The sequence below is a fragment of the Salmo salar genome, chromosome 10 (assembly GCF_965601325.2).
Source record: "Salmo salar chromosome 10, fSalSal1, whole genome shotgun sequence".
Lineage (NCBI taxonomy): Eukaryota > Metazoa > Chordata > Actinopteri > Salmoniformes > Salmonidae > Salmo > Salmo salar.
In genome coordinates this window covers 78,588,196-78,601,500 of record NC_138300.1, presented here as the reverse complement: position 1 = coordinate 78,601,500, position 13,305 = coordinate 78,588,196, and the positions used below count along the sequence as shown (strand labels likewise).

The 13,305-nt window shown below is 40.0% G+C and overlaps 1 protein-coding gene across 1 annotated transcript in view; it reads right to left on the bottom strand.

The window, feature by feature from the left end:
- The window catches only part of LOC106561036 (chemokine-like protein TAFA-5), a 148,480-nt gene that overhangs the window by 39,641 nt on the left and 95,534 nt on the right, over positions 1-13,305 (bottom strand). The window contains exon 3 of the mRNA XM_014124602.3: positions 1,728-1,855. Coding sequence (XP_013980077.1) covers positions 1,728-1,855 — 128 coding nt within the window. The remainder of the gene's footprint in view (positions 1-1,727; positions 1,856-13,305) is intronic.

The following is a 13,305-nucleotide window of genomic DNA, read 5'->3' as shown; positions in this document are numbered from 1 at the left end:
CGGCTTCTTTTTTTATGGAATAACTACATAGGCGTACAGAGGCCCATTATCAGAAAACATCACTCCTGTGTTCCAATGGCACGTTGTGTTAGCTAATCCAAGAGTATCATTTTAAAAGGCTAATTGATCATTAGAAAAACCTTTTGCAATTATGTTAGTACAGCTGAAAATGGTTGTGCTGAGTAAAGAAGCATTAAAACTGGCCTTCTTTAGACTAGTTGAGTATCTGGAGCATCAGACGCCTCACAAGTCCTCAACTGGCAGCTTCATTAAATAGTACCCGCAAAACACCAGGCTCAACGTCAACAGTGAAGAGGTGACTCCGGGATGCTGGCCTTCTAGGCAGAGTTGCGAAGAAAAAGCCATATCTCAGACTGGCCAATAAAAAGAAAAGATTAAGATGGGCAAAAGAACACAGACACTGGACAGAGGAACTTTGCCTAGAAGGCCAGCATCCCGGAGTCGCCTCTTCACTGTTGGCGTTGAGACTGGTGTTTTGCGGGTACTATAAACAGGCGTCTGTTTCTCAAACTAGACACTCTAATGTACTTGGCCTCTTGCTCAGTTGTGCACCGGGGCCTCCCACTCCAATTTCTATTCTGGTTAGAGCTAGTTTGCGCTGTTCTGTGAAGGGAGTAGTACACAGCATTGTACGAGATCTTCAGTTTCTTAGAAATTTCTCGCATGGAATAGCCTTCATTTCTCAGATTTTGAATAGACTGACGAGTTTCAGAAGAAATTTATTTGTTTTTGACAATTTTAAGCCTGTAATCTAACCCACAAATGCTGATGCTCCAGATACTCAACTAGTCTAAAGAAGGCCAGATTTATTGCTTCTTTAATCAGGACAACAGGATTCAGCTGTGCTAACATAATTTCAGAAGGGTTTTCTAATGATCAATTAGCCTTTTAAAATGATAAACTTGGATAAGCTAACACAATGTGCCATTGGAACACAGGAGTGATGGTTGCTGATAAGAGGCCTCTGTATGCCTATGCCTATGCGTTTCCAGCTTCAAGTCATTTACAACATTAGCAATGTCTACACTGCATTTCTGATCAATTTGTGTTATTTTAATGGACAAAAAATGTGCTTTTCTTTCAAAAACAAGGACATTTCTAAGTGACCCCAAACTTTTGAACGGTAGTGTATATTAGGTTGATTAGCTGCAGTGCATGTGGCGTAGATTTAAATGCACAACCTTCTGCTACATTTATGAACATCAGACAACATGCCAATGATAAGGATGCAAATTAATGCTGCATAATGAAGCTATTGAAATGGAGCTCCTTAATCAGCAGTGAAATTGATGCCCTGACAAGATAGCGACAGAAGCACCATTCAGTGAGTGACGTTAAGTGTGCATGAGTGACAATTATTTAATCAACAAACTTAAGCTTTGGTTTTCTTTCTGTTACCACATATAGACACAAATAACACATACTGTAACACATTCAAATAGCTAAGTGATGCAGTCATACAAACAACTGATTATATCAGACAATGACCACATAGACATAGGTGGCAAAGGCTCATATTCAATTACGTTCTCCAGCAAATTAATGGTATGGTAGCTCTGAATGTTTCTACAGGGACCTCTACGCCATTCCCAGAAACACATTAAGACCAAACAAAGGTCCCTGGACAGGTCTTATGACTATATGGCCTCTGGTCACTCTAACTGTGACAGATTGTGTGATTACGAGGCTTGGCAGTCTTGTCTTACCGTGGTGGTCTTCACCCGGCCCCCAGGCTGTGTGCAGGTCCAGCCCGACTGGTTTACTAAGAGGTCACAGCCCTCGTCTTCCAAACACGGCATCATATCACACCACTGCCGGCTCCTCACAATGCGAGCTGTGGGAAGAGGAGAGGAAGAGGGACGGTTAACTCTCGCTATGGCCGTGGCTCTGTGGCTGATATACCATTAGCTCATCTATCTATCTATCTATCTATCTATCTCACAAGTCAATGGTTAATATATTAAATGAAATATTTTTAACTAGTGACAAAACCACAAAATGGTATCAATTCACAAAATCCAAGTACATCCAGTCAGATGCAGAATGACTGTGAGAGAATTTCTGTCAAAGCGTATGGCAGTGTCTGGAAGTTGGCAGGCTGCTTTTGCAAGCTGCCCAGCTATCATTTGGGTCCTTGGAAGTTGTGGGAACGTATGTTTTTGGTTTCCCATTGGTTCTCGGAAAACAAAGCCATACATTTTCTGACCAGTAAAACAGAACGTTTTTTAAATGTTCTGACAATGGAAGTCAACATTTTGCCTGCTCTGGGAACGTATCTTTTTAGGTTGCAGGGAGGTTCTGAGAATGTTTCACTATGGTTCCCGCAAATATTTCCTGGGAGGTTTAATTAACGTTCTGAGAACAAAAATTATGGGTTATTTTAAGGTAATTAAATAAAGTTTTAAGAACATTCTCTGAATGTTTTGAATGTTTTATTTGTTTTGTTATATAGTGCATGTTTTGAATGATTTTTTGGGGTTATCTTGAGGTTTTTGATTAACCTTCTTAACTTGAACTGAATGTTTCAACAAGACTTTTAATAACACTGCTAGCTTATTTTAGGATAACTGTTTTGAACTCAAAGCACAGATAGGACACCCTGGAAATGAATTTACTTAGGCATTAATCATGTAAACACATTTATTTTTTATTGTGGCATGGCGTGAGTGAGATTCAAACTATGATATTTTATTCTCTATCGATGGAATTAGTCCACTTTACCACCAAGATGGAACTAGCATGTTTTTTCACTCATAAAAAGCTGTTCATTTTCTTTTCAAACAGACCCCATTTCAAAGGAAACGGGCACTCATTAAGATGTGGCCAATTAGTGGGTATGGCCAACACACTTAACAAGATAGAGGATAGATAGAGTTTTGTTGATGCTGGGAACGGAATGTATACACTGAGTATACAAAACATTAACAACACCTGCTATTTCCATTACATAGACTGACCAGGTGAATCCAAGTGAAAGCTATGATCCCTTATTGACCACGTTTACATGCATACCAATATCCAATCATTATTCAAGTTGAAGCTTATAAACACCTTATCCAGTTTACTGTTGTTTTTGTGGTCTGCGCAGGCTCAGTTTCGCATATCATGGGTGTTGTGTGATGATGTTTTCATCTGATTGTCAAACAACTCACTTCAAAAAGTAGGCTACCTGCGCAGTTTGATCCACCATAATAATTCCATAATAATTCAGCCTACTATTGTCAGAAGCGTCGTAATGATCGGACCAAACGCAGCGGGTATCGTGCTCAACTTCCTTATTTTATTTGGATAAACGTGAACACAACAAAAATAACAAACAACGATGAAAACAGTCCTGTAAGGCTACACAGTTGTACATAGAAACAACCACCCACAAACACAACAGAAAATAAACCCACTTAAATATGGCCTCCAATTAGAAGCAACGACAACCAGCTGCTTCTAATTGGAGGTCATTCCCAAAACTAACATAGAAATAGAAAGACTAGAAAACCCACATAGAAATAGAAATCATAGAACATAAACCAAAAACCCCGAAACACACAAAACAAACACCCCTTGCCACGCCCTGACCAAATTACAATAACAAATAACCCCTTTTACTGGTCAGGACGTGACAACTATAATAGATTTACTATCATTTAAATTAAGTTTCTACTTGTAATTTCCGATATTTGGTAGGCCACATTATAATTACGACTTTTGGTAGGCCATTTGTTTGTCAACTATGGTTTGACACATGCAGCTTTTCTTCTGTCATAACTTTAGCCCCAGAAGACTAAATAAAGCAGTACTCACCAGAATAATGTCTTACATCAAAAGAATGAATGCATTAGTAATCTAATTAACACCACTAAAGTTGTCTATTTCCTTTAGGGACCCTGGAGAAAACATAACTCCAAAACAGTGGAAAGATTGGTCCTGTGCAAAGTGTTCAAATGTCATCAGTTTGACAGGTTTGAAGGAAATGAAAAGATGATAAAATGACTAAAAATGTTTCTGATAAGACTTCAGTTCGTCTTTGGTGTATATTTTATGTGGTTGAAATACTGTCTGCTTGCATAACAGTGTTAAAGATAACACATTACACGTGCATTCAAGAAATCATATTTCTCCTCTCCTGTTCCTGATAAAAAAATAACAGTTGCTGTATAATTTCACTGCAAGAAATTCCTTATTCTGCAGGAGTTAATATTATATTTGGCTACATGTGAGAGGTTATAGGCCTACAGTCAGTGTCCATATGTCAGTTACTATTCCATTTAACCCATATGAACTTAAATTAGGAATATTGTGTTTATTCATGGTAACAGGGATACTCATGAGTGGGATATCAAAGGTGAATATGAACAGCTATCCCGAATAAGACCTTAAGCGGGATATGGGCTACTATTCGGAATACTCTGTGCATGTAAACGTGGTCATTGATGTCACTTGTTAAAACAACTTCAATCAGTGAAAAGGAAGGGGAGGAGAAAGGTTAAAGAAGTATTTTTAAGCCTTAAGACAATTGAGACATGGATTGTGTATGTGTGCCATTCAGAGGGTGAATGGGCAAGACAAAATATTTAAGTGCCTTTGAAATGGGTATGGTAGTAGGTGCCAGGAGCATAGGTTTGAGTCAAAAGCTGCAACGCTGCTTGGTTTTTCATGCTCAACAGTTTCGCTGCGTATCAAGAATGGTCCACCAGCCAACTTGGCACAACTGTGGGAAGCATTGGAATCAACATGAGTGCAACTCAATATTATAAAGTTGTTCCTAATGTTTGGTATACTTAGTGTATGTTTTTAAATAACATTCTTAGATGATAACATTAGTCATGTTCAAAGAACGTTCTGTTTTTTACTGTAAAGTTTTCTTAATGTTCTAAATACATGACTTTAATTCGAACCATGAGGAAACCTGTAGGAAACGTTATGCTGAAGTCCTGAAATAACCACAGAATAACATTGTTTCTTAATGTTTTCGGTGAACAATTTGAAAACATTACTTTAAATAGAAACATGAGGAAACCTGTAGGAAAAGGTTTTGCTGAAGTACTGAAATAACCACAGAATAACGTTGTTTCTTAACGTTCTCAGAACTATTTGAGAACATTCCCAATAGCAAACCAGTTGGAGACAGTTCCTAGAACATTACCAAAAATTCAATTAAATGTAATCATGTTTGAACTTTTAGGAAACGTTCTGTTAAAGTAATGAAAGACCAAGAAAATAAAATTATTTTGTCAACTTCCTTAAATTTGCGGAGGATGTACCAAAGCCAAGCAACTATTCTGCACCATTCTCAGAACATTGTGAGACGGTTGTATGCAAAATAACCATAGGACAACCACACTCTCACCAAGCTCTAGGAAAGGTTCTCAGAACGTTATGTGCTAGCTGGGAAACTAGAAAAACACCTGTGTACAGACAAGGAAATAGAGAGAGACAGAGGGGAGAGAGAGGGAGCGAGAAAGAGTAAGTGACAAAGAGAGGAGAGAGAAAGAGAATAATCTATTATATACACTGACACAGGGACTTCAGTGTCCTTAATGGAGGATGCAAGATAAAGTGTGTGATAAACAGAGAATGTAGGATTTGCAGCACATGGATGGACAGGGGACATGTTATGCATGAAATACCATGATCATTAAAGTTATGAAACAGGAACACTCTAATGATCAGTACACTGCTGTACACCATCTGAGCTCTGGTTGTAATTATGCACAGCCCACTGGAGGGAACCAACCAATGCTTGGGCTTAGATCTCATGATGGTTTGCGGCAAGGCTCCCTCGACCTTATCAAATCCGTCGTGGTCAGATTCACGTGTAAACGGCAAGAATCTGTCAATAATCTGTAGAATTATGTGATTACAAGCAGCAGTAGTTCTTCGTTTTGGGTTTTCTTAATTGATTATTTGGAGGAATCAGGATTACGCAAAGGCGGCATTTAAACTGGGGTGGTGATTTCAAGCCCTGTGAGCGGTAGTTATATTACCCCCGACAACAATCAAATTGTGTTTGAAAAGGGTCAATATTTTGCTGTGAACCAATGGGGTAACTGAGGTAACCACAGGTTGTTTTCCCGTTCTATCTAATACCGACTGGGACTATGGAATGGACACTGCTAAGATTCAAAATAGCTTGGTTGAAAACATCCTCACTCACTTCTTCCATGTTTACTGCTTCACACGTGCGTCTACACAGATCAGAAACACAGGTGAAATTAGCGAAAGGGAGGGATTTGGCCGAGAGTTCCTTTTGCGAGGGAGGAGACTTTGCTTCCTTCCTTCACAAAATGGAAATCACAATTGTTAATGTCATTCCCCACAGAAGTTAAATAGGAATGACAACTTTTGTGAGAATTTAAGTTCTGGGTATCCGAGATTAGACCTTATCAAACAAGGTGAAAGGTGTTTGTGTGTGTCAGTAGCGGAGCCCATTTGTTCATACGCCATATGATATATAATAATGCCGAGATAATAAAAAGACAACAATCACAGAGTGACGAAATAAATTCAACCACATGTTTGTTTCATCACAAAACTGGAGAGCAGTATCTGTCCGGTGAAGTCCACAAAGCAAATATTGATGGTAACAAACATGACCTACAGCGTGGTCAAGCATTTGAATGTTTCTGACAGTTTACTAAACAACTACTGCTTTAGAACCACAGAGAGTTACAGAAAGACAGCACAAAGACAAAGGGAACACTGCCTCCGCTATTCCAGCACCATTTCAACTTAAATATTTAAACATCATCAAATCAACTAGACTACAGTTGAAGTCGGAAGTTTACATACACCTAGGTTGGAGTCTTTAAAACTCATTTTTCAACCACTCCACAAATGTCTTGTTAAGAAACTATAGTTTTGGCAAGTTGGTTAGGACATCTACTTTGTGCATGACACAAGTCATTTTTGCAGAAACTTTTTCCAGACATATTATTTCACGTATAATTCACTGTAACACAATTCCAGTGGGTCAGAAATGTACATACACTAAGTTGACAGCTTGGAAAATTCCAGAAAATGATGTCATGGCTTTAGAAGCTTCTGATAGGCTAATTGACACCATTTGAGTCAATTGGAGGTGTACCTGTGGATGTATTTCAAGGCCTACCTTCAAACTCAGTGCCTCTTTGCTTGACATCATGGGAAAATCAAAAGAAATCAGCCAAGACCTCAGAAAAAAATTGTAGACCTCAACAAGTCTGGTTCATCCTTGGGAGCAATTTACAAACGCCTGAAGGTACCAAGTTCACCTGTACAAACAATAGTACGCAAGTATAAACCCCATGGGACCACACAGCCGTCACACCGCTCAGGAAGGCGATGCGTTCTGTCTCCTAGAGATGAACGTACTGTGGTGCAAAAAGTGCAAATCAATCCCACAACAACAGCGAAGGACCTTGTGAAGATGCTGGAGGAAACAGGTACAAAAGTATCTATATCCACAGTAAAATGAGTCCTATATCAACATAACCTGAAAGGCCGCTGCGCAAGGAAGAAGCCACTGCTCCAAAACTGCCATAAAAAAGCCAGACTATGGTTTGCAACTGCACATGGGGACAAAGATCGTACTTTTTGGAGAAATGTCCTCTGGTCTGAGGACAAAAATAGAACTGTTTGGCCATAGTGACCATCGTAATGTTTGGAGGAAAAAGGGGGAGGCTTGCAAGCCAAAGAACACCATTCCAACTGTGAAACACGGGGGTGGCAGCATCATGTTTTGGGGGTGCTGTGCTGCAGGAGGGTCTGGTGCACTTCACAAAATAGATGGCATCATGAGGGTGGAAAATTATGTGGATCTCAAGACATCAGTCAGGAAGTTAAAGCTTGGTTGCAAATGTGTCTTCCAAATGGACAATGACCCCAAGCATACTTCCAAAGTTGTGGCAAAATGGCTTAAGGACAACAAAGTCAACGTATTGGAGTGGCCATCACAAAGCCCTGACCTCAAACCTATAGAAAATTTGTGGGCAGAACTGAAAAAGCGTGCGCGAGCAAGGAGGCCTACAATCCTGACTCAGTTACACCAGCTCTGTCAGAAGGAAGCTTGTGGGAAGCTTGTGGGAAGCTTGTGGAAGGCTACCCGAAACATTTGACCCAAGTTAATCAATTTAAAGGCAATTGTAACGCGTGTCGTGGACCAAGACGCAACAGGGAAGTGTATACTCATCTTCTCTTTTAAATATATAAGAAGGAGAAACAAAATAAACACATAAACAATTAACAGAACCGACACTAACCGTTCTGTCATGTGACAAGCACAAAACAGAATACAACTACCCACAATACAAACACACCCCTAATTATAGGACCTTCAATCAGAGGCAACGATAGACAGCTGCCTCCAACTGAAGGCCCCAACACCAATTAACTAAACATAGAAATACAAATGACTAGACAGAACATAGAAATAAACTAACATAGAACAATAACCAAAACCCTGGACTAATAAATCAAATACCCCTCTCTACATGGACACATACACACAACCACCCTGAACCACATAAAACAAATATCCCCTGCCACGTCCTGACCAAACTAAACACTAACAAATAACACCTTTACAGGTCAGAACGTGACAGCAATGCTACCAAATACTAATTGAGTGTATGTAAACTTCTGACCCACTGAGAATGTGATGAAAGAAATAAAAGCTGAAATAAATAATTCTATCTACTATTATTCTGACATTTCACATTCTTAAAATAAAGTGGTGATCCTAACTGACATAAAACAGGGAATTTTTTACTTGGATTAAATGTCAGGAATTGTGAAAAACTGAGTTTAAATGTATTTGTCTAAGGTGTATGTAAACTTCCGACTTCAACTGTATATATGATTAATCTAATACAGTGGAAACAAACTTAAAGATACCAAAAATAATTAAGTCCAATCAACATTGCTAAATATCATGTGGCTGTCCATGGTACTGATTTCTATGTGTGTGTGCGCACACAAGTAGAAAAAACATGTTATTGACTCACCATACTTGAAGACTAGATGAACGACAATGCCATCCTCCTCTCTTTCAACTTGGCATAATGGTCCATGGCTGTCATACTTTAGTACACGCTTTTAGTTTTTTATGTCCTAGACTAGCTACCTGGCTAAAATGCTTTCTAGCCTAACTTCCTCGCATGGTCGCCAGGACCACCCACAGTTGAGCTCAGCTCAACGCTGATTGGCAAATTATTTTATAGATTTTTTTCATCAATGAAGGCCAAATGCTTACTGACATTGCTACGGCGGCAACGTCTTACTGTTTTTGTCCAGACAGCATCCATAGACATAGATAGATGACTCATCTTTGTATCTGTGCCATTATAGTCTCTGTGACAGCATGGGCATTGCCATTGAGCCAATCTCCATTTTGAAATAGTACATTTTCTTCTTCACGATTGGCTGATCCCTCCTGATGACCCAGTTGGACATGACTGCAACAGGGTCACCAGGAGGGATCAGCCAATGAAGTCTGAAGTCCCACCCAGTTGACTACATACAAATGGTGGAAACCCTCAATGGCGCTGCCCATGCTAATACAGCCTTTTGGCATCTAGTGGCCTATATCATTCTCATTCTCAAATACATGGGCTAGACATACTGAGACAGAGGGGCACTGTTTTCCTTGCTCTGATTATTTTTCGGGTGAGATAGGTACAGCCAATTTTGTTTTATCATAAATAAAACATTTAAAATGTGTCAAATTTTTGGAGAAGCCTGGCTTCCCTTGACATCCATGAATACATACACAACACTGTGTGTGTGTGTGTATGTGTGCGCACGTGTGCTCGACACCTGCTCGACACTGGAGACTGCAACCAACCACCACAATACCACATGTTGGGAGAGGGTGTGTTCAGGCATTATTATCAAGCCCCTAAAGCCAATTCCTGTTCACTAGCACGGTCAGAAGTGAAAACAACACACAGCAAGGGCATCCGTAATGACAAAGGGAAAGAAAAATGGCAGAATAAAACCCGCCAATGAATAACTAGACCTGTATTATGAAACAGATCATTTTAGCTCTACAAAGAGCTTTCTTCTCTTGATGTAGACCTGTTTTTATACTTGATCATACACAAATGTCTATTCATAAGAAAGTAGGGCATTTGCACACCTCCATTTGCATATCATGACACCCCAATTGGCCCTCAGAGAGAGAGTGAGAGAGGGATAGGGGGAGAGAGAGAGAGTTACATATTTAGGTCAAGGGGAAATTAATAATTTTGCAGAATATATAATAACAAACAAAAATAAAACTATGCTAATGTCAGCACATACAGCAGAGAAGAGGAACAAATCACTGTTGCACGAACTTAAAGCCAAGGGCAATGTCATTGTGTTCACACAGAGAGCAATGTCAAGGAAGCAATCTCAATTACCTCCACAAGCATTACAAAAAAATCAATTGTACAAACTCAGTCAAGTTACAGTAGATTTAAGATGTAATGGAGAGATAGAAAAAACATGTTTTCCTCCAAAAGAGGATCACAACAGAAACATCAGTGTAGAGGTCTGCGCAGGACTGATTTCTTCACCCTGCTCCCGCTGGCTTTCTGTCCACTCCCAACTGTTCCAGCAAGAACTGGTCCCCAACCCAACCGCAGTCCTGAATGTTAATTTAGGCCTATGTAACAGCTCGCTTGCCAGCCATGATCCCAGCAATTTTGGGTCCTACAGGCAATATCAAAATGAGCAAAAATAACCTAAAAAATATGTTAAATTACCTGAGATTCTCACGTGGACCATTATATTAGGCTAGTGGGATTACTGTGCTATATCAGCCAATAGGCTAGACATAGTTTGAAGAGAGCAGAGTAGGAGAGAGAGCGGACACTTGCACTTTCTCTTGAGCTCTGTCTGACCGCCCACTTCTGCCCGCAGCATGAAAAATGATATCTGTCAGCCCTCTACATCAGGGCTATTGCTGGTGCAACAACCTATACCAAATATGTTTTGATGTTGTAATGGGAACAGCTGATGCCAATTTTCTTAAAAGGGACATATGCAATCACAAAGGAACTAGACAAGGAAAAAGGGTGAAGGAAAAAAGATCAAAAGATTAACTTTGAGTGAAAAATATCTAATCCATGACATGCAATATAAATTCACATCCCCTCAATCTCAATGAAATTAAACTTTGCCAGGGATGCAGGAGGTATCCTTCTGAAAATGAACAATTCACATGGGGAGGAATTTGAAAGCCAGAGATATAGATAACAAATATGGAGAGAGAGGCAAAAACATTTATACTATTCAAAATGCACTTGGATAACCTGCACAATATTACAATTCGGTAGGGTGACCAGAGGATGACAAAGAAAAGTAAATTGTATACGGACTGCTTAATAAGGTAATACATTCTCCGGTGGCCTATTGAGACTGGCAATTTGATAGTGACTGTAATAGTCTCAATTACCAATAACATTTTCAGTTGAACAACACAAATGGTACTTAATTAAATTCTTACATTTCCCCATACCTTTATCTAATGGGGAGGGGGTTGTTGAAGTGATACATAAATCACTAATACCAAAGCACCAAGGAAAGATCCTGGATATAATCTACCTTCATGAATGTGTGTGAGTGAGTGCAGATAGAGAGTAGTAGTTCAACTTGCAGAGATAAGACAGAAATAACATTATTACATCCACCAGTGGGGCAGTATGTCTGTGAAATAGCATGTCAATGAGCCATCAACTGCTGGCCACCCTGGGTGATAAATACTGCTTCAAATGAGATTTTGCTGTCTTTTATATACACTGAGTGTACACAAAATTTGAAACATCTGCTCTTTCTATGACAGATTGACCAGGTGAATCCAGGTGAAAGCTATGCTCCCTTATTGATGTCACCAGTTGAATCCACTTCAATCAGTGTAGATCAAGGGGATTTTCAAGCCTTGAGACAATTGAGACATGGATTGTGTATGTGTGCCATTCAGAGGGTTAAAGATTTAAGTGCCTTTGAACGGGTATGGTAGTAGGTGCCAGGTGCACCGGTTTGATTGTGTCAAGAACTGCAAAGCTGCTGGGTTTTCCATGTGTATCAAGAATGGTCCTCCACCTAAAAGACATCCAGCCAACTTGACACAACTGTGGGAAGCATTGGAGTTAACATGGGCCAGCATCCCTGTGTAACGCTTTCGTCACCTTGTAGAGTCCATGCCCCAATGAATTGAGGCTGTTCTTAGGGGAAAAGGGGGTGCAATTCAATATTAGGAAGGTGTTCCTAATGTTTTGTACACTCTGTGTGTATTTTCACAATTTGAGGGGTGGAAGAGCTGTTTGAAAAGAACCGGCTGAAATTTCTGCCTCTTTTGGTGGGATGGAGTTTTGGCCTGCCTGGTGACATCACCAGGTGGTAAATTAGTAAATAGACCAATACGAAAGAGTTACAAACCTCTCTGCTAATAACAGCTCGTTTTCAGTTTTCCGGTCCCCACTTAGACCACTCCCAGAAAGTTCTTTCTTGAGAAATACAGTGAGGAAAAAAAGTATTTGATCCCCTGCTGATTTTGTACATTTGCCCACTGACAAAGAAATGATCAGTCTATAATTTTAATGGTAGGTTTATTTGAACAGTGAGAGACAGAATAACAACAAAAAAATCCAGAAAAATGCATGTCAAAAATGTTATATAAATTGATTTGCATTTTAATGAGGGAAATAAGTATTTGACCCCCTCTCAATCAGAAAGATTTCTGGCTCCCAGGTGTCTTTTATACAGGTAACGAGCTGAGATTAGGAGCACACTCTTAAAGGGAGTGCTCCTAATCTCAGCTTGTTACCTGTATAAAAGACACCTGTCCACAGAAGCAATCAATCAATCAGATTCCAAACTCTCCACCATGGCCAAGACCAAAGAGCTCTCCAAGGATTTCAGGGACAAGATTGTAGACCTACACAAGGCTGGAATGGGCTACAAGACCATCGCCAAGCAGCTTGGTGAGAAGGTGACAACAGTAGGTGCGATTATTCGCAAATGGAAGAAACACAAAAGAACTGTCAATCTCCCTCGGCCTGGGGCTCCATGCAAGATCTCACCTTGTGGAGTTACGATGAGGAATCAGCCCAGAACTACACGGGAGGATCTTGTCAATGATCTCAAGGCAGCTGGGACCATAGTCACCAAGAAAACAATTGGTAACACGCTACGCTGTGAAGGACTGAAATCCTGCAGCGCTCGCAAGGTCCCCCTGCTCAAGAAAGCACATATACATGCCCGTCTGAAGTTTGCCAATGAACATCTGAATGATTCAGAGGACAACTGGGTGAAAGTGTTGTGGTC